Source organism: Pollicipes pollicipes, unplaced genomic scaffold (assembly GCF_011947565.3).
Source record: "Pollicipes pollicipes isolate AB1234 unplaced genomic scaffold, Ppol_2.1 Scaffold_6138;HRSCAF=7277_pilon_pilon_pilon, whole genome shotgun sequence".
NCBI classification, from domain to species: Eukaryota; Metazoa; Arthropoda; class Thecostraca; order Pollicipedomorpha; family Pollicipedidae; genus Pollicipes; species Pollicipes pollicipes.
In genome coordinates, this window is record NW_023596818.1 from 28,405,264 (window position 1) to 28,426,991 (window position 21,728).

Below are 21,728 nucleotides of genomic sequence, written 5' to 3' on the forward strand. Positions count from 1 at the left end.
TCGACGTGCATGGTTCCCCCTGATGATGTTTTGCCAAGTCGCTGGGAAACATCGCGCGTGCACTTATCTGATCTAGGTGATGAAGTATGTTGTCAAGTTGGTGTACCTGAAGCGATCTTGTCTGACGGAGGTCCCCAGCTCAAGCCCGTCACGTTCTGCCGTTCCGTCGTCCTTGGGGTGTCGTGCATTGTGTGCTGTCGTCACCTTACCACCAGTCCAACGGAAGGGCCGAGTCAGCCGTCGTCAAGGCCAACAAGAAGTTGATTCAGTGTTGTTGGGATTCCCAAAGGAATCTGCTAGACGAGGAGCGGTGGATCAGGGGCACCTTACAACACCGATACACCCCTCAAGGCGGCCGCTCACCGGCGCAGATCGTGTTCGGCCGGCCGGTGCGAGACCTGATTCGGACCCACCGGAGGAGTGTTACCCCCCCCCCCCCCTCCCAGGTGACAGCTCGCTGCGGACGTCGCAGAGGCACGGCTGACCCAGCGGGTAGGAGAAGGCGGACGACACGTGCAACTGCCGAGCACGGCACCTGGCGCCGCCAATTGTCGGAAATCTGGCGGCCATTCAAAACGATCGAGCTGGCGGCTGGAACCGACATGGTGTCGTGTGTGAAGGCGGCCCACACCGCCGGTACTACATCCGTCTGTCCAACGGACACGTGTAGACGGGTCACCGCCAACACCCGCGGCGTCGATATGGGCATGTTGCGTCAGTGTGGTGCTGCCGCGGGGCCGGCTTCTGTCCGTAAGGACCCCCCCAGTGTGGTAGCGGTTCCTGTTGGCGTGCCGCTGCGCCGATCACCATGGATTTGCCGGCGGCCCCGGAGGCTGATCAAATAAATGGACTAACTGGGAAAAGCTGGTTCGTGGGGCAGAGGTGTGGATGGCATCCAGCAATGCGGCCGGCCGGCTTGCCCGAATAGCTGCGGGCCGCTGCTGACCTCGGCCGGTCACTTGGGCACCGACGCGCTGTTAGGCCGACGACTGGGGTCGCTGGCCCGCCAGTACGGACTGGTGCTTGACGCGCGGTTGGACGCCGACCTTCGTCGGCCTGCCAGTATGAAATATACATTTATTTTTTTAAGCGCACGGCTGATGTTATGACCGAGTCGTCAGAGATTCCGGTGGCATGTCGATAAAAATTTGTGTGGATTGTCTTTGACCGTGGCCCCAACTTGAGAAATTTTGCAAAAGCGAACATCATCGCCCACTGCCCAAGCTGCAACGTTGAAAAAGTTCGAACGAAAATTAGGATAAGGCGAAATTTACTTGTTTACCCATCTTGTATTCAGATCTATCGGGTAAATGCATAAACTTTCTTATAATATGTACTGTACTAATATCGCGCGTCACACTTAGATTTCGTATCGGAATGACATATTTCGGCAGCTCTGTTGATAATGTCATTGGGCTTTACGACGCGCCCAGCTGCTGATGCTATATGGCGTCGCCTGCCTCTCACTCGGGCAGGAAGAGCGGGCACCGTGAGATGCGTTGATGGTGTTATTAGGGCTTTACGACGCACCCAGCTGCTGATGGTATATGGCGCCGCTTGCCTCTCGCCCTAGCAGGAAGGGCGGGCACCGCAGGAAACCGGACCCCGTACCACTGGTCCCCTAGACGCAGAGCTGTGTTGACCAACCAACGATGCGCATCATATTTTGCCGCTGCCTCACCTTGATGCGTCAGCACTGTCTCGTCAAGATGTAAACAAGAAACGCCGTCGCACGGTGCAGGCGCGGTGTAAGGTTATAGTCATTCCATTTCAGGTGTCGGCTGGTGCAACTCAACTGTTTTGGGATTTTGATCAGTTTTGTGGGGTCTAGAGAAGCTGTTTAATATAGCCAGTTGTGCTCTGCTTAAGGGGTATTTATTTCAAGCATAGCCCATTATTTGATGCTTTCTGTTCCAGCTTGTTTGGCAAACTTACAACCCTGGGCTAGTAAACATCGGTTCGTCAATTATGACAGTGGGTATGAACATTGGGTTTGCTGCTATGTGCTTCCCAATTTTGCTCATTTTGTGTTTTTATCTGGACTGCAGCCTGTAAAATGCATATTTTCTATGAACAAATACCATTTTGACCCTCAAACTTGCATGGCAAATGTGCATCCCTGGGATAGTAGATTTTGGTATGATTACTATGGCAGTGTGCTGGCTAGAGGGAGCATCTTCCTTGTGTGAGTGCAGATGCATTATCAGTGCAATCTTCCCATCTGTGACCAGTGGGTATGTAGCCAGAATTTTTTCAGGTGAGGGGTCTGGGAGTTCAGCATTCATCTTGCTGGTTTTTTAGGTTGTTTGCAGTAATCCGCAATGGAAAATGAAAATACTGCCAACTCGAGGGGATCACAAGTCTCTGCCCCCTCTACAGCATCTCTTGGGTCTCCCCTTGCGGTTTGTGATGCGCCAACTGTTTGTTATTGCATGGCTATGCCTGAGGCAAGGATTGACAAAATTATTGATAAATGACATGCAAGGGTGTAGTTTCTCATTTAGTTTGGGGTCCACCTCACCCCCTCATCTTTGAGAAGGTGCGTCTAATGTGGGGAGAAGCATGCTTGTTGTGGATTTTGTCACAGGCTCAGCCATTTTCCCTTGCTCAACCCCACTTATATTGTACCTCTGGCTCTGATCATGCTAACTTTTCATGACTGACATTACCACCCATTTTGCCATGTTTTCAGCATTTTGTTCTTAAGTTTTTGTGGCACTTAGCCTGGAACAATACACAAATGACATGTCAGGGTTATTTTCAAATCATCAATGCACTTTAATTACTGACAATTGCGCCATGCTGTGTTTCCTTCAAAGAGACACTTGATTTGGATGTCATTGATGTCATGTGTCATTGTATCTGAGGCTGAGGGCTTAGGGCATTAGAGGATAAGCTTTGTTAAACATGCCCAGTTGTTTGGTATGTATGGCACTTGCACCTGTAGGAATGTTGTATTACGATCCACCACATGTGGTGCACATTTTGATGCACTTAACATGACTTATTGTATGACCTTTTGTGTGACATTGTGTAACTTATGTAATGAATGTGTTGGGTCAATGCCATTTGTACTATGCTGTGCAACTAATGTACTGATTTTAAAAAAATGTAGTTCAAACTTTTTCAATGGATGGATTTCTGGGATCAGAGCTCACCCTAAATATTGCTTATTGTGTGAGCCCGGGCTGCTTCCATCCAATCACACAATTTCAGACCACTGTAGAATTTGGTGGGAAAAGTTTGAACTGCTACGATGCTCGGCACGGTCCGCCCTGCCCACTGACGCCTCCTGACCTTTAGCGCGACCGCTGCCACCGGCCGCGGGCTATTCATGTCAAAGGCACATACGAGCACGAGCACATATAATGTGAATCGAATCCATCCCGCAGCGGGTGGGTGGATTGGAAGGGAGGAGGCGCTCCCACCAACTGAGCCATCGGCACGGACGTATTGGATTGAGGTCATGTGCATTTCATGCGTCTAATGGAGTGACCGTTGGATCGAGGTCATTTGTGCCAGATCGTGCAATTGGGTCAAGGTCATTTGTGCGAGGTCGTGCGACTAATGTAGTAAATGAGGGTGCCGATAGCGTAGTGATGAACGCGCCTGCATTAACCGCTGCGCGTCTGGGAAACCAGAGATACGGGTTTCGATTCCCCGCGGTGCCCGCCCTTCCTGCCAGGGTGAGCGGCAGGCGACGCCATAGAGCCGGGGCAGCTGAGTTGTAAATCCCCAATGGTGCTGATGCCTAAAAATAACTGGTGCCCTGATGTGCCGTAATGTTGATGAGACTTGCATGCAGCGGACTTCCAAAGGTCAACTCTTCTTCAAAGGTCACGTCTTCCAAAGGTCAACCATGGACATGGTATTGAATTGCGAGTGTCCGCATGCAGTGTCTGAGCGGCCGTGCCAGCGCTTTTGGTTGCGGTCGCAACATGTTTAGTAGGTGTGAGTGAAGGATTTCACAATGGAGTAGTGGATGCAAGTGGTGGAAATTTCTTGCATTTGTCGCTCTTTTTGCCGTGGTCTTACCTCGTTAAGTAAAATGTCTACCGATCGTGGGACTTATTGGAATCACACTTCAGTGAAACTCCCACACCTCACGATAAGAAAGGCTTTCACCACCTGTTTTTTTTTTTTGTATTTCACTATCTGTATCATCACTACACTATCAGTCCCGAGCCTTCGGACATCGCTGGCTCATGATATGTGAACTCTTTGGAAAGGTCATGCCGGTGACGTACTGTCACGCGTGACAAATGACGCTTAGTTCTGTGGGAAATGCACTTCGAAGATAATCCTTAAACTGGTTGCCTATTCAACAAGCCCTAAGCCTTTGGAAAGCCCTCCTTTGAAAGGCTTTTCAAAGCTGTATGTTGTGCGCCATCAACATTTGAACAACATGACGTCCAAGGGTCAAATCTGGCTACAAAGGCAACTGTTTCACGCAGGTGGACCTTGGGATGACATGACCTTGCCAAAATTATAATAATGGCAGCAAAGGTCGTCAGATTGTTACATGTGGGAAGTCCGTTTAAAGATTATCTTTGAAGTGCATTTTCTGCGAGAAACAGGCGTGATTTGTAGCATGTGACAAAATATCACCAGCATGACCTTGCAAAATAGTTCATATATCATGAGCCAGCAAGGTCAAAAACTTCACATGTGTAAAATGACGTAAGCCCAGGTCCCAACGTTTCAGCAGCGTGTTCAAAATCGTTCAAAATGTATTCCGGGAAGCCTTTGTGACATGCTTCTATGAAATGTAACGTCGTCGCTGTCTTTAATGTGTTGAAACGACTCCAGTAATTCGTTACCTCATACTACTCGGAAAGATGCATACGTTGCTTGTCTGCACTGACTCCTGACGGGCTCTTGCCTATTGCATGTTTGGAGTGCTAGTTCTGCGTTGTGGAATTATTTCAGGTAGAAAGGAAATATGGCGATTCAGACAGTGCCGCCGCAGCCAGCGATGGTTTGGTTATGCAAGCATTCAGAGCTATGCGGTTGGCGGAGCTGTATTTCGACACGAAAGCAGAAAAAAAAAATGTTTGCAAGATCACGACGATGAATGTGGCTAGAACTTGCCGGAGAAAGCTTCACAGCTTTTGTCCTCGCATCAAATACATCGAGAGCTTTGCGAAACAGCGGTGATTTTACGATGGTAACTGGCGCATCGAAGTCAGCGGGGTGTGTGAGCTGTTACGTGAATCGACACCTTCAATATTTACGAACTGATCGGTGGTGATGCGACCATACGGGGTCATCAACTCTTGCGGGGAATGCGTGGCGGGTTGTGATCTGCCTGGACTAAGTAAATGAAAGTTACATCTAATATGTAATTGCTCATCTTGTCTAGTCGTACACACCTAATACACATTGCATGGACCAGACCTGTCACATGGTTTGGGTCAATTCAGTGTGTCTAGTCTGTGGATGCAAGACCGACTGTCTACAGAAGGTCTGCTGACAGCCGGCTGCTCAGGCTGAGCAATAGAAGAGCGGCCCCGTGGGAACAGAGGGACAAGATATCGTGCTCCCATTAGCATTTGCAGGATGATCATGCGACTTTGTAGCCAAGGTTTGGCTATTGCACAACGTGTTCGTCGTTTCGGCCACCAAACGTCCGCCTTTTTATTGGGACGCTACTGCAGCCAATGAAACTTTGCTGTGGCGACGGGGCGATGTTTGGTCGCGATGCCTGCAGTCTCTGCGCAAGTCGGTGCGACGAGGCGAACAGGGCTGCAGATATGTCAGGTGTTTTAACGTGCTTTTCTTTAGCGCTCAGATTTCGTCATGGGAATGACGTGGTTGGGTTTCATAAGCTCTTGGCGTACGCACCGACACAATGGGAGCAGGTGTGTTTAAGCTCTCGGCGAAAGTTACTCCCACGCAGCTGAGCAGGGATGTTGTAAAAGGGAAGTGCGACAAAGCTGGGACCGTTGGTATTTTGAATGTGAACTTGTTTAAAAGCATGAATTTCAATACAAGTTGCGTCATGGCCGCTGTCACATCTGCCATACGAGATTTTCACCCATGAATGGGACGGCCAGAGGGAGAGCTAACAGCAGCTCGGTTGTAGCGCATTGTAGCTCTACCAGAACCACATCACTTGCCATGTGTTATGGACTGCACTGGAATAACACGCCCGCACAAGTGTAACACGTGCACGGCTTTAACACGGTGTACGCAAACATAGGACGAGGGGCAGCGATAAACGTCATTCACTCAAGGGCGTACTCAGGATACCCATGATGGGAGTACAGACGGCTCACGCAACTCTACTGAGAAGTGTGTTTGGTTCGTCGGTGGCGCGCGCAATTCTTTGTGTGTTGTAAGCAGGGATGGCATGTTTTTGGCATTCTCACTTTTCACGTGTCTTGCGGGAAACTTGAGCTGCCCAACATCTAGTCTCGCACACATAAATGCATGCAATGAATTTGGTTTAGGTGGTGGTGGGGGGGGGGGGGGGAGGAGAGGCACATCTTTCGGGGACTACTATGTGCGCATACCAGCGGTTTTTCCACCAAAGGCTTGAGAACAAAAGGCGCTGCGAATTTGGCGGGACCTCCGCAGTTCTTTGGACGAACATTGTCCGTTCTTAAGCTACACCCGAATTCCGAACGTGTCTATTGGGCGGGGTCTTCATAAATTTTCGCCATGTTCATGCTGGCATAGTCATTTAAAAGGAATGCTCTGCTTTTGAACACGTGAGGCAAGAAAAATCAGGTATGACAAACCTCATTCGTAGCTATTGGTATGCTTCAAAGTGTAACAGGCTGCTTTAAATAACAATATGTTGCTCTTTTAGTAGATATGCCCCTCAATACACCAACATTTCATCACGCCTTGCAACGATTTTATGACGTCAGTGTCGCTGCCAGGGCGCCATGTCAGAGTTGCCGATGTAGCGGGCGGCATGATTGACTTGCGGTGCTTCTGCGCGTCGTAAGGCGGCGTTGCTATTCTACGTGTGAAAATTAATCTTACGGGCGTTATGTGTGTGTGTGTGTTTTTGGACTTTCTCGTATATTTTTCAGGACTGCATGTTTTTTACTTAAAATTGCATTTTCCGTTACGCCGCTATTGCCAAGTTTTCCGGTTTTCAGCATCATGTCCGTCATAATTATTGCTGGTCCAAATGCCTGTGTTAGTTGTCTCAACATGCCGTTCGTGATCGAAATATGTATTTGACAGGCCAGTTTGACTGTCAGCCGATTGTTTACAAGTTGTCTGACTCTTGTCGCGGCTCCACTGCACATGCAAATACTCCATTGAACGTAATTTGTCCTGACAATGAGCATACTAGAGCCAATAACAAAGGGGTATTCGCGTAAGGCGTCCATGACGTCATACATGTGTGGGTGACTTCCCAATAGATGATGCAATTTAGGCTGTCAGTTCGCGTGTATTTAGCGCGCGAACAAAGAGGTTGAAGTCTTAAAGAGATCATGGGTATAAAAAGACCATGGTCTTAAGCTGCAGGGAATTACCTTTAAACTAGCTGTTTCAGTTAAAAACCGCATAGAAAACCACCCACAGGATGTTTGTGTGACAGTTTCACCATTCTGTTTACCTTAATTCGTCTTGTTTGAGAATACGTCTGCTTTCAGGTGTGTTCTGATGTTACCAAAGACATCGACCTGAAGCAACATTGGAGATGAAGATATCGCTGGAGCCAGACACAGGCCTGGTCGATGTTGAGGGGGACCTTCACTTATGTGGACATTGCCAAGTCCAGTTCTCTACCGTCTTCGCCTTTGCTGTGCACCGGACGCGCCACTGCATGTCCTCAGCGACGCAGGCACAGTTTAATAACGTGAGATGTTTTTGTTGTCACCGCCCTATGAAAAACTATGACCAAATGCTTCCGTATATCTGCTATGAGAGTCCATCGATGTGAACGTTGTTGTTTGTATGTCTTCTGCTTATTTGAAGGTGCTCAGTTGTCCGTGATACACATGCCAAAAATGTTTTATGCCCCGAGACTAAGTGTGTCGTTGACTTGCGTCCTGTGCTTTTCCTCCAGCTCGATTATTGAAATGCAATTTCAAACGTGCTGTGGTCCGTTGCCTGCTTGCTTGCGTATGCCCGGCTACGTGCCACTGAGCGACCTCTTTCGTAACACTATCCGTTGTTATCGCGCCCAGGCAATACCCGCGCTGTGCAATGGTGCAGTCAAGGGCCAGGTCAGCCAGGCAGCTGGTTATCACGCCACGAGTGCGCCGGCGTTGCTCGCACCCGTGGTGGACCCCACCGGCTGTCCGGTCGCCGACGCCGTGAGCGAGTGCACGTACCTGCCGGCCGTGACGTTCCACGGAGCCGGCGTGCCGCTGGGCGCGCCGGGCGTCACACCGGGCTCGGAGCCGCTGCCCGAGGGCAGGCCGGCTCTGCAGCTGCCTGCGTCCGGCGCCACCAGGACCGTGCTGCTCCCCGCGACCGTGCCCGGCTCCGGCTCCGTCTCGGGCTCCGGCTCCGGCTCTGGCTCTGGCTCTGGCTCCGGCCCCGGCTGCTGCGAGGCGGACCCCTGCTTCGGTCGCAGCACCGATATCGCGGACGCGCGCGCCGCCGTCGCCGCCTCGGACTTCGCCCCCGCAGCTGACCGTAACCGTGACCCCGGCCATGACGCACGCGCCGGCTCGCCGGCTCCGACGGAGGCCGACGCGTGCCCGGGCACCGGCCTGCAGCTGCTGGTGCAGCTGGCGCCGCCGCTGCTTCTGACCGGCACGGCGCGGCCGGGCGCGCCGAGCCCCGGCCTGGCGGCGGCCGGCAACGAGCGGTCCGCGGCGCTGCCCGCCGCCCGCCAGCCGGTCACGCCTGCCGCCGCCCCGCCCGACGAGAGACACGCACCGCCGGCGGCGTCCGGCCCGTCGCCCAAGAAGCGTACGCGCGCGAGGAAGTACGTGTGCGACACGTGCGGTCACCGCTGCGCTTTCCCCAAGGACCTCAGGCGCCACCAGTTCAAGCATTTAAGTGAGTGGCGAGTGTCATCCAGTGTGGTCTGGGTGTCGCCTGCGTGGTGGATGAAACAAACCTTCCGGTGCTTGGCGAAAATCGTGCCATAAGAGCGGCTTTGGTGCATAAACGGTGTCTCGGGTGATCGTTCCTTGGGGCGTTTTTGTGTGCCAGCATTCTTTCAGTCCTTTTGCTCCTCTCCGGCCTTGAAGTGTTTTCATGAATGAGGCCACCAGATATTGTGATCTAGCCGTCATGTTAGCGTGATGTTGCTTCCGTGCGTTTTTCCACGCCTCTTGAACCTCGCTAGTGCTACCTCTGTGCCTGCGGGATCGAGGTCAGCCTGCCGCCTTCGAAAGCGAGACGGCCGCCTGCACGTTGAACTCACTCGCCTGATCAGAGGAGGGGTCGGCCTGCGCTCTGACCGCCCAGCCTCCACCAGCGGACGCGCCTAGCTTTCCTGTGACCCCCGCCTCTGTCTAGCGGGGTGTCTCCATATGCACCGCGTCCTGCTTCGTCTCATTCTCCCCCATCCCTCAGAGGAGACGTTCGCCTGTGGCGACTGCAGCGCCACCTACAACCGGCCGGACAAGCTAGCTGACCATGTGCGGTTGGCGCACCGGCAACCGAGCGACCGGCTCCGCGTGCCCTGCCCCACCGACGGCTGCTCGTACGCCGGCGTCAACCGCAGCCAACTGCAGAAACACATGCGCGACCGTCACTCGGACGAGCGGCCCTTCAGGTGAGAGGGCGCCGCTGGAGTGTGGCGGCCCAGCTAGTCTGAGCCAGCGAGGACTGGACACGAGCGACCCTTCAGGTGAGAGTGCGCTTCTGGAGTGTGGCGGCCCAGCTAGTCTGAGCCAGCGAGGACTGGACACGAGCGACCCTTCAGGTGAGAGTGCGCTTCTGGAGTGTGGCGGCCCAGCTAGTCTGAGCCAGCGAGGACTGGACACGAGCGACCCTTCAGGTGAGAGTGCGCTTCTGGAGTGTGGCGGCCCAGCTAGTCTGAGCCAGCGAGGACTGGACACGAGCGACCCTTCAGGTGAGAGGGCGCTTCTGGAGTGTGGCGGCCCAGCTAGTCTGAGCCAGCGAGGACTGGACACGAGCGACCCTTCAGGTGAGAGGGCGCTTCTGGAGTGTGGCGGCCCAGCTAGTCTGAGCCAGCGGGGACTGGACACGAGCGACCCTTCAGGTGAGAGGGCGCCGCTGTAGTATGGCGGCCCAGCTAGTCTGAGCCAGCGAGGACTGGACACGAGCGACCCTTCAGGTGAGAGTGCGCCGCTGGAGTATGGCGGCCCAGCTAGTCTGAGCCAGCGATATGGGACACGAGCGGCCTTCAGGTGAGAGGGCGCCGCTGTAGTATGGCGGCGCAGCTAGTCTGAGCCAGCGAGGACTGGACACGAGCGACCCTTCAGGTGAGAGTGCGCCGCTGGAGTATGGCGGCCCAGCTAGTCTGAGCCAGCGATACGGAACACGAGCGGCCCTTCAGGTGAGAGGGCGGCGCTGGAGTATGGCGGCCCAGCTAGTCTGAGCCAGCGATACGGAACACGAGCGGCCCTTCAGGTGAGAGGGCGCCGCTGGAGTGTGGCGGCCCAGCTAGTCTGAGCCAGCGAGGACTGGACACGAGCGGCCCTTCAGGTGAGAGGGCGCCGCTGGAGTGTGGCGGCCCAGCTAGTCTGAGTCGGTGAGGACTGGACGCGAGTGACCCTTCAGGTGAGAGTGCGCCGCTGGAGTGTGGCGGCCCAGCTAGTCTGAGTCGGTGAGGACTGGGTACGGGTGCCTTCAAAACCGAAACAACTTGTTTATTTTGGAAGTAGGGAGCATCGCTGCCTTTCTCATGTAGGAATACAACTTCTCATCATTTGTGAGAACTTTGCATAAACACATGGCCATATTTAGTGTTGCAGCGTAAAGACATATTTGGACGTGTCCATCTGCAAATGGTTCAGCTTTTTTCTTCTCCAACACACCTGTACGAAGATAACAGCCGAAATCGTTGCATATTCTGGCTGGGCTGTAACGGATGGTAGCTGTAACCGCACTGTATAGGGTAGGTGGTTCTTTAAACCTCGTCATTTTTGCAGCGACGTTTGACAAATACAGCGGTACAAACACATGTTTTCAGGATGGACTTATCAGTGTGGAGCTGGATATGTGTACATGCTGTATTTTGAATTTGAATTCAGACCAGGCTATGAAGCGACCATGAGAACAGCACCACCACGAATGAGGTTCTGGAGGTTTGAAGTGCGTTGGAACTGAACGGCAGCCAATTACCAGCTAGTGAAAAATCCTGGTAGCTGCTGCTGCCTCTTTACGCGATGTAGCCAAAGAGCGGTTACAATATTCCGCGCCAGGTCCATGAAGGTCCACGAAGGTACCGCGCTTCCCCTGGCGCGCTCAGCTGATGGCGGGCTGTAGAACGAGGGCTGGTGGGGGACGTGCTAGGCCGTCGTCCGCACGGACCCTATTTAGCCTCCTTCGGACGGCAAACGTGATACCGAGTGGCCGGCTTGTATGTAGCGAATGGTGGCATTGTTTAGTACATCTGTGGCACAGTCCATATGCACCAAATGTACGCGTGCTCTCAAAATAACTTCTTCTTAATTTAATAAACGTTAGAATGCACGAACGCTATCTAAATATTGGTGCTGTATGCCTAATCATGCGGGGTATTACATGTCCACGAGGCCCGTTTGTACCAGTACGACCGCTGAACGGGTGATGGGCGCCATGTGGCCTTCGTCGTAGGCGCGCACCAAAGCCCGAACGCGGAACGAGTGACGCGGAACGAGTGAACGACTATTGGATAACAGTCAGTGATCAAACAGATAAGAAAAAATACTCCCGCCTGGCATGTTGGTCGATTTTTGTTTATTACCCCACGCTGAGACTTCAGAAGAGGCAAATTTTAGGCAAATGTAACAGAGTTAGCTTTCAAACTGCATTTTGTTCGCATGCATGATAGGCACGAAACTCACTATGGTGTTACACGAAAAGGCTACATCGTTTCTCAGATGTCTGACATATACGCAAACTAGCAAAGACAATACATAGAGTTTTCCATGATCGGAGCAGGTGCACGGCCTGAGAGTCTTCCAGAGAGGGCCCGACGTCTTCGACGGTCCCGTCCATGAGACTGAGCTCCTTGCGACCACCCATGTTTTACTGTCTGTTTTTGATTGGTTCCAGCGGCCACCTATATTCCACTGCTACCCATGCTCGTGTTGATTCCAGAGGGGCCTCTAAGTGATTTTTGTGCTCTAAACTTGAAGAGGCACAATAGTGTAGCCAGCGAGGAGTGGGGGTGGGCGGGAGGGGGGGGGGGGGTCATGTCTTTCCTCTTCCCCTTCCTGTGGGTCGCGGGGCCCCTCAGTTAAATTTTGGCCATTTCATACACCCACCGGGCTTCTAAAATATGAAAACGGCTCCGAGCCATCAAAATAGGATCCTGAGGCAAAAGCGTTCTCCCGGATAGACAAATCATGGCCCTATTTTTATTAGATATTCATTCCACCCGAGGTTGTCTTAAGACTTCGGGGCCTTAGGAGAGCGTTGTTCGGATGTCAAGACCCTCGGAGAAAGACGCTTGCGAAAAAACAGCGACGAAGTGATAAGAAATCTCTTGACTGGAGGACCCCTGGCGACCCAATTTGGCCCCCTTCTGAGCCAACCCTCATTCAAGGTCGAGACTGTGCAAGGGGCCCTGTTTTTAGGCCCAGAATCTCGCAAACAGAGCCTATTTAGACTCTAACAGAGGATCCTTTCTGAGATAATAATTTTGGGATGACGCCGGATTCCCCTCCCACTTTCTGCTCAAAGCTGGGGGAGGGGGGAGGGCTGAAGACGCCTTGAGTAGGGAACTACACCCATGCTCCTAAGCCAATATCACAACAGCAAATGTGATACATGGGTGGTTGAAACGGTGCTGCACTCATACTTTTATGGAAAGACAACTCTGACTGTAAAAATCTAGAATGAATAAACTATTGCAGCGTTTAGAATGTCCAAAAATGAATAAATGTGAAAGAAGGTCTGGGTCTTGAGCGCACAGAGAGAACATATTTGAAAGAACATCTGAGCCCGAAATGTCCAAAAAGAATATATGGAAGCAGCATTCGCGGTTTTTTCCTCATGCAACTCCAACCTTAGGTTTTCTGAATGCGCTGAAAGTGTGCGGTCAACAGGATGACGCAATAGACTACGTAATGACATTGCAAGACGCATGGAATAAATCGCCGTAATGGCGCTCATGTTGGACCTAACACGTGTCTGTAAATGCAAAAGAGCCATTGCTGGCACATTTGGACAATCGAAAGGCTAATCCGGTCCATATTACCATGCTTTCAGTATCCTCTTTTTAATGCTGAAGTTTCGTGGATGCACGTGTGTTGTGTTAGGTGTACTTATTTGCTCTAACAACATACTTCGGGTGTTTTCCACATACGGTGCCAAATGTAGCCCTCTGAATGCGCTATGAGTGGACAGTCAGCATAACGTTCGGGAATGTCAAAAACAGAGCTGTCTTTGACATTACAGTTCGGGCGGAAAATCTGGGTGCTATGTTGTAATACAGTTGACTCCTCCCAAGCTCACCTGTGAACGTTCCCATTCATGCCTTCAGCGATGTTGCATTCCTTCGAACACACCGGACTCGTGTAGGAGCGCTTGCCAGTCTTGCTCTGGATGTTTGATGCCAACACTCATGTGCTGAATGAGCTGTTTTCATTTTCAGCTGCCAAGTATGCAGTTACTCGGCCAAACATATGTACCACTTGACTGTCCACCTGCGGTCACACACAGGTCAGTGATGGGTCACACCGGCATCAGTGTTGGGTCACACACAGGTCAGTGATGGGTCAAACCGGCGTCGGTGCTGGGTCACACAGAGGTCAGTGATGGGTCAAACCGGCGTTGGTGCTGGGTCACACACAAGTCAGTGACGGGTCAAACCGGCGTTGGTGCTTGGTCATACACAGGTCAGTGATGAGTCAAACCGGTGTCGGTGCTGGGTCATACACAGGTCGATGATGGGTCACACCGGCGTCGGTGCTTGATCATACACGGGTCAGTGATGGGTCAAACCGGCGTCGGTGCTGGGTCATGCACAGGTCGGTGATGGGTCACACCGGCGTTGGTGCTCGGTCATACACAGGTCATTGAGGACAGCTGTCAGTCGGTGCTGGGTTATACACAGACTAACAGCGCACAGGCCATTAACACCGATTAACAGCGCTCGTAGCATCATTTCTTAAGCTCACCAGAGGCTCACAAACTCGCACGACTTGCAGCAGTGGGGACACCATCGTGTAACAGCAATTCGTTGTCGTAAACAAGGTGTGGTGTCGTTAGTTTCAATTAAGCAAACACAGGCTGTACGTGAACAGGTGCGTAAGTCTGTGCGCAATGTGTTGTGCGTTCTGTTCGCTGGCCGGACGGCGGCCGAAGTGCCATTGGTCATAATCAAACACAAACTGACGATGCATGCGTTGTTTTCCTGGGAGCCGGGACTACCGCAGTGTTGTACGATGGTTGTCATGTTCTAACTGCACTTTCTGAATGTCACTTGTTTCTGCCGATAGAAAAGCGCTGGTCTCATGTGTGTCTACGCATTTGCTTACATCTGGGACGCCCAAGCGGCCAACCAACCTGCTGAGCTGTGTTGTATGTTGCCATATTGCTATGTTGTAAACTTTTGAAGTGGATCATGGTGTTAGATCTGGACATCTCGGATCTTTCGAGAGCGGGGCTTCTGTTGAAGCATGTTATAAATCCTTCCTGAATGTTTTCAAAGGGCCCTTTGAGGTCCGGGCCTTTTCCATGACATTGCTAAAAGATCCTTGGAAAGCTGGTATGCTGTCCTAATTTTGTCGAAGGATCCTTTGGGACTCGGGATCCAGGCACCTGCATGCTTACTTGAACAGCTGGGTGCACTCTTTAGGGGTGCGCGCAAACGCCGGTGGTCCATTTGACCGACCTGTTCCGTCGCACGCTGCTCGCATGCTCAGCGTCGCCACCAGTGCCCCGCTCCGGTGAGATGCGCCGCTCGTGACCGTGTCTGGCGCGCCTCTCTCGGCAGGCGACAGTCCGTACAGGTGCGAGGAGCCCCAGTGCCGCAAGTCGTTCTGCACGAGGAGCGATCTGAAGCGCCACCGGCGCTGCCACTCCGGCGAGCAGCCCTTCAAGTGCGACATCTGCGGCTTCGCCTCCTCGTTCAGAGGTGAGCAACGTCCTCCGGCCGTCCAGTCGGTCGGCGGGGTGGCTGGGTACAACCGCCCAAAAACTGGCTGGTGCAGGGCGGCGCGTTAAGGTCGCACCGCGTAACGTCCCCGAACGAATCTGGGTAGATGTATGGTGTGGTTGAGAACGTATTGATGGAAAGCACCTCAACATGTCTGCACCTTGGATGCTGTAGTTCGATTGCAGTCCATGCAATCATTGGACATTGTTGCTCTAACTTCTCGACGCGATGGTCCTTGCAGCGAACGTCGTGAAGCATATCCGGGTTCGGCACGGTTCGACGCCAGGAACGGAGGCATTGCGCGACACCTGTCAGCCAGGTACGGCGCGAGCTAGGCCGTCTGTATCCTACTTTGTTATTCGCTCTACGTCTACGTAGACGGAGTAACGGTGCGCTATATTGATGTACGTTTGTATTGGCGGTAAATTTGTATGTCGGTCGGCACAGCTCTCACGACATATTCCGCGTTCATTTTGTGTAGGCGTCTCATTGATTTGACCAGTTGTGATCGATGCTGCACGTCACTGCCTTATCACATGGAGTCCCTGACGCTTTGACACAACGGTTAAAAGGCATTGCTGTTTCGATTGAGCACTTCGGAGACAGCTGCTGTCGCGGGCTGCTGTAGCGCATAGTTTGGTCTAGCTGTTTAGGAGGCCGCGATACGTGTTGTGTCATTTTCGCGGGAACTTGGAACGCACCGCGTCATGCCAGCATGCTGAAAAGTCGCCATCGCGGGCAAAGCGACGGAGATACGGTGGTCATAAAGCTTCCATGTGGGGAAATAGGCGAGACTGGGCAGTGGAGAACAGGCGACATTCGCTTGGCACGAGCACTGCCACGCGACGCCGCCGTGCGAGGCCTGGCTGGCACGCGAGCTGAAGCACTCTCGTCGGCAGGCAAGGAGGCGGCGCTCCCCGGCGGCGCCGGGCCACCGCCTCAGAAGCAGCGGCGCGGCCCGGCCGCTCCAGCCGGTCGCGGCCGAAACCGCAACACATACCGCGCCAATCACTGGTGCCAGCTGTGCAGCGCCAGCTTCGTGCGCGAGGAGGCGTACAACGCGCACCTGAGCACGCACGGGGCCTCGGCACCCGAGCCAGCCTCCTCATGAGGCCTCGGGGGCCGTCAGCTGCGGCGAGGCCCGGCGCCACGCGCCCTGATGGCCCCCGCTACAGGTCTGGGAAGGCGGTGCCAGTGCGGACGCGGGCCCAGGCGCAGCGAGAATGCGTGCAAGGCTGTTATGTGAGGGCGGTGGACACCAAAGCGCAGGTCGTCGCTCTGTGTCACCGTTTGTGAATCCCCGCCGAGGTGTTGCGGCAAGCAGTAATCTTTTAGGATTGTTCAAACGATGCGTTTAAAATGTGGAACAGTGATGAGCGGTCCTTGCAGGAAGCAGCGTGAGACAAAAGCGGTCCGACCCACAGCTTTGAGTGGTTTTGATCTTCAGAGCATGGTTGTTTATTCTAGCAGTGCTTAGCCGGGACCGGAAAGACGAATGTGTCAGCAGCAGCGCTTGATCGGCGTTGTAGCTATGCCACGGAGCTGGGATCGTTTGCGTACATGGCTAAGTGTTAGCCATAGCCCCGAGGACTTCGCTCTGAACGAACTTCTGACATGACCTTTGTGTTCATCACTGAACCTTCAAGCGGCCACAAGTATCAAGTATCACAAGTGTCGCTGCCGGCTGTGTCCTTGAGCTACGACGTTAGCCGTGGTTTGCCTGCCGAGCTTCCATATTGTGCTTTCTGTATTTGCCGGCGCGCGACAACGGCATGAACGCCGACAACAGGTGCCGTATGTGATATTCCAGGCATCTGACTCCGTGTGCTTTCATTTTCGTGGTGATGTGTGTGTGTCGGTGCCACTTAAGGGACCTGTATGAGTAGAATTTCTTTGACCAAATCCTCTCGCTGCGCGTGAGGTCGTGGCCTTGCCTACCCACTACCCATTCGTATTGAGTCGTAACCGTCCGTCACCACTCATCGTTGTTTGATATGGCCTTTTGTGATTGCGTGCCATTGATGCAACGTTACGCCTGACTTTGCCATTTGTCTATTGTGCATGACTACCCGTAAATTGCGAACAATGCCAGTGCAATTTTACGCCTGGATTTACTCTTTCTGACTTTGTAATTGCAAATGTCGCGTGAAGGAAGAGAACAGTGCCTGAAAAGAGCGAAACCTGTGCCATTGTGTGGCACTCCGTGAGGCATCTAGCTGACGCTTGGTGCACTGCTTTCCGACCCACACCTCATTGGTACCCGCGAATTTCCAAAAGATGTACTCCACGCAGTCCTAGCTGCTCTGTGTGGTACTCATGGATTGGCTCACGCCGTGAAGGCCTGCAGCATCCCTCGAATGACTTCACGTGGTTGGTACGGTACTCGGTGGCCGCGGCAGGACACAATGCCTCCGTCTACGTGCTGCCAAGGGCACATCGATTGTTCGGAGTAGGGACGGGGCACAGAATGTCGGAAGGCCTCTTGCTTTAGACTGGGTCCTCTGTCTTTGAAATGGAGTGTAAGAACTTACGATGAAAGAGTTCGCAGTAAAACAATGAAGGCCCTGCGCCAGCCGCCCCCCCCCCCCCCCCCCCCGCTCCATTTCAGTGAGGGTCCCAATAACCCAAAACTGGAGTTACTTTGCCGAGTATTGAATTCCTCGAGCCATTGAGAAATCCTGTTGCGTCGGTGAGAACCTCTATCTTGATCCTGGTCGAAGGACCCCGGTTAGCGGGCCTCTGGCACCAGGACGGGGCCGATGTATCTTGTATCTCCCTGCAGGCCTCTGAAGCAACCTGGGGTCCCGACCTCTGCGTCGTCAGAATGACAGCCGGCGGGTACGCCGAGCTGAGACAGAAGGGCCTCGCCGACCCTGGCCGGGAAACGTGATGTACCCCTCAGTGTCCTACTCACGGCACCCCCTGACCGGCAAGGGGAATGGGTCTCATTTGTGTCAAATAAGGTAGATCGACACGGAGCCCAAAAAACTGATGTGGCCATCACATGCTTGTCTGAGGGCATGCATCCCTTTTCAAAATCGGATATAGCGTCGGACTTGCGCGGTCGCAGTCATTGCAAGCAAGAACACCATTGCCCGGCACTGCCGTTTCCGTCCCACCGGTGGTCGTTGGCCACCGCAGCCTACACCGCGCCTACAAACTCCGTACCCGACTGACGTTGCCAGCTGGCTCTGAGCGCGGCCTGCGGTTACGACATGGCTGACTGGGAGGGAAGGGGGGGGGGGTCATAAACCGTCACACAACCCGCCCTGACGGTGTCCCTCACCCGGACCGTGAACCGCCGCACGACCTGCTCTGGCGGTAAACCTCACCCGGACCGTAAACCGTCACACGGCCCGCCCCGACGGTGTCCCTCACCCGGACCGTAAGCCGTCACACGGTCTGCCATAGCGATGTTCTTCACCGGGACCGTAGGCCATCACACGGCCCGCCCTGACGGTACCCCTCACCCGGACCGTAAACCGCCGCTCCGCCTTGGCGGTGTTCCTCACCCGGCTGTAAACCGCCGCACCGCCTTGGTGGTGTTCTTCACTCTTACCGTAAACTGTCACAGCCAGCCCCCGTGGCGCCCTTGGGCGATGCCCAGACCTCACTCCCGGCCCAGCTGCCGAGCTACAGCGCGCGCCCTGCCTGCCCGGCTGTGCTACCCGCCCTGATGAGCGGCGGTATCCTGGCCTCGGATGACACCCGGCAGGCCTTGACCCGGAGCAGGTCACGCTCGCATCAATATGAGCCGTCGCTATCACCAGTTTATGCAGATGTGGCGGGCCCCGCGGCCGCAGCGCACATTCACGGACATCAAAATATTACGCACGGCATCGGCGCTCGCTTCACGCGGGTCCAATAAGTTTGAAATACGGCCGCGGCGCGGCGCGCGCGTCAGGGCGCCCCCATTGACCGGGCGCGCGTGAAAGGGCCGCGCCCTGGCGCCGCCGCCGCCGGTAATCCCGAGCTACGGCCGCGTTTGTCATAGGGGCTGTCGCGCCGAGGGGGTCCGTCTGGACCACCCGGGTGCTGGCCGAGCGGCCCACCTGATGCCGACTGAGGTCGGTACGGGTACATGCGCCGATGAGGTAACAATGACTGTCATCGTTTGCTGCAACGCCGTCCACAGAGCACGTGATGTCCAGGCCGGACTGGCAGGTCGGGTGGCTTGTTTAGCGACGGGCTCCTCGGATGTCCGTGGATGCTGCACAAAACAGTTCGCTTCGTAATATCTGATGGTAAAGGGTAAAAAGTGTACTGTGTGACTGTAGCAGCAGCTGAGAACTTGCGGCAGTTGCTGCACAAGTGCAAATACTAGCACCGGTTACCATCTTGCCTTTTTCGAGGCATAGTAACGTCGCGTTTGCATATGTGGATGCATGTCGGAATAGAAGGACGCGCAACCCTACACAACCATAAAATGGCACTACCTTAATTTGTTCTCCTTGACACAAAATGGACCAAGCGCCATGTACGCCATGCCATGAATACTCGCATACCGGCAGTTAGGTGCCGTCCATGAACCACGTTACGCACGGAAGGGAGGAGGGGCCTGATGGAGGACAACCAAAGTTTAACAACGATTACAGACGGTGTGAGCAAGCTGATGCTTGTGGAGAACGCATTGTTGCGCTTCAATATGGTTGCAAATTATGCTAAAAGCAGAAAAAAACAATATTTGGGGGCCATAGATTTAGATACTTCAGCTCGTTTTGGAGCGTCACGTTTAACATAGCGTAACCAAGTACCCATGGGTGTTTACATGCGAACGTCGCGACACGTCAAGGGCAGATATAGCCAGTGATACACATCGGCCAAACGGCTGTGATTCGGCTGGCCGCTGACTGCCGTCTTTTGGGTTGGTACGGCCGGCCGGCCCGTGACCTGATATCACCGCCGCGACCGGTGTTCGTGGGCCCGGCTGTACCCCTGCCCGGCCGTGGTACCACCTCGCCATCGTCGCCGACTCGCAGCCGGTGTTCGTTGGCTCTGCTGTACCCTGCCCGGCCGCGGTACCACCTCGCCATCGTCGCCTACAGTCTGACACGCCGCAGCCGGTGTCCGTGGGCTCTGCTGTACCCCTGCCCGGCCGTGGTACTTCCTCGCCATCGTCGCCTACAATCTGATACGCCGCGGCCGGTGTCCGTGGGGCTCGGCTGTGGCGTGTTCGGCGCCCGGCCAAATCTGCGTCACGCCAACAACAGGCTGCTTTGCATAATCTTCCGCTTTATTGCCCTTTATATCAAACAATTGCGGCGCTAATGCACGAGCATTACATACCAGGCGCGCCGGAGCTAACTCCGCAAATCTCGTAATGTTATTTAGAGGCCCGTGGCTCCGTTGGAGAAGAGATAGCACGGAATTTTCATGTCAACGGATTGACATGGAAAATGGAAAAACTTTTTCATGTCTTTGGAATAAAGGTAATGTACAGGAACGTGAAAGAAGGGGTGCTGTAAGAAAGCTCTTTTGATGATGGTGGTTTATCAGTCTAATAATGCCGATCAGCCCGAAAAAGGCCGATGCGTTGCATCGTTGCGCAGAAACGTAGCTTTATATTCGATTGGTGGACCCAACACTCAGCCTAAGCTCGAGCTTTAAGGTGAGTGCCCCACATTTGTGTGGGGTTTTTAGCTGAAGAATGTCTTTTGAAGATCATTCGGTGCAGTGTTGCTCTTCAGCCCTGCTCTTGATAATCAGCCCTGCTCTTCTCAAGACCTAAAACTCTCTAGTTTTTTAGCTACGCATGGATGTTAATTTTCCAAAATTATTGGGGGTACAATGTCTTAGAAATTGTCATAACGGGACAGGTACGAAAGCTTTACGGATATAGTCCACGTATGTTCCGGTTTCTGGCTTTCCATCACAAATATATATATATATATATATATATATATATATATATATGTGAAAATTCTTGACATTTTAAAAAAATCGCTGATAAACCATATACATTTCAGTTAAGGTATAACAAAACAAAGGCACTCCTTTACGCATCATATTTCAGAAAATTTTCTCAACCCAGAACGCTTAGGCACATGCCCTCCTCTCGGTAATACCTTTTCTCGCTCACTTAACCAAACACACATTGCGAGCCAGCTGTAATTCAGTGAGACACTGTTCCAAGTTGCTGTACCACTGAGGGGAAAGCAACTCTAACCCGCTTCAGCTCTATTGTCTGGCGAAGGAAACGACCATAGTCTTCATGTCATGCGCAACGCAGGTTGATTGTAGAAGCGTTGCTTGTTGAGCTGGCTCCTGAGTGAGCATGTTTATCTGGGAATCTGCAACTATTATTCAGAACCGAGTGGTAGAAAAGTTGCATAACATAGCTTTGACCGCGCAGGCTCTCAAGTCTTAAAACAAACCCCGATGCCCGGAGTTGCAGTCTCCGTAGGCCGCGCGGCGTCGGCTCCTTTGTTGATATTAGGTGATGGCTGGTGAGCGGACGAAAACGGCAACGTTTCTGAAAGAAGTACCTTTGAATGTTTCAAGAAGCCAACTTGTACGTTTAGAAGGCAAT

At 53.3% G+C, this 21,728-nt stretch overlaps 1 protein-coding gene across 1 annotated transcript; it reads left to right on the forward strand.

Annotated features, from left to right (window-relative positions):
• Nucleotides 1-8,625: 8,625 nt before the first annotated feature.
• LOC119105538 (zinc finger protein 525-like) lies at nucleotides 8,626-16,310 on the forward strand. The gene is made up of 7 exons (XM_037229001.1): nucleotides 8,626-8,630; nucleotides 8,846-8,976; nucleotides 9,499-9,700; nucleotides 13,694-13,761; nucleotides 15,038-15,178; nucleotides 15,441-15,518; nucleotides 16,099-16,310. Exons 1-7 carry the CDS (start codon nucleotides 8,626-8,628, stop codon nucleotides 16,308-16,310), a joined length of 837 nt encoding a protein of 278 aa, XP_037084896.1.
• The last annotated feature ends 5,418 nt before the right edge of the window (nucleotides 16,311-21,728 follow it).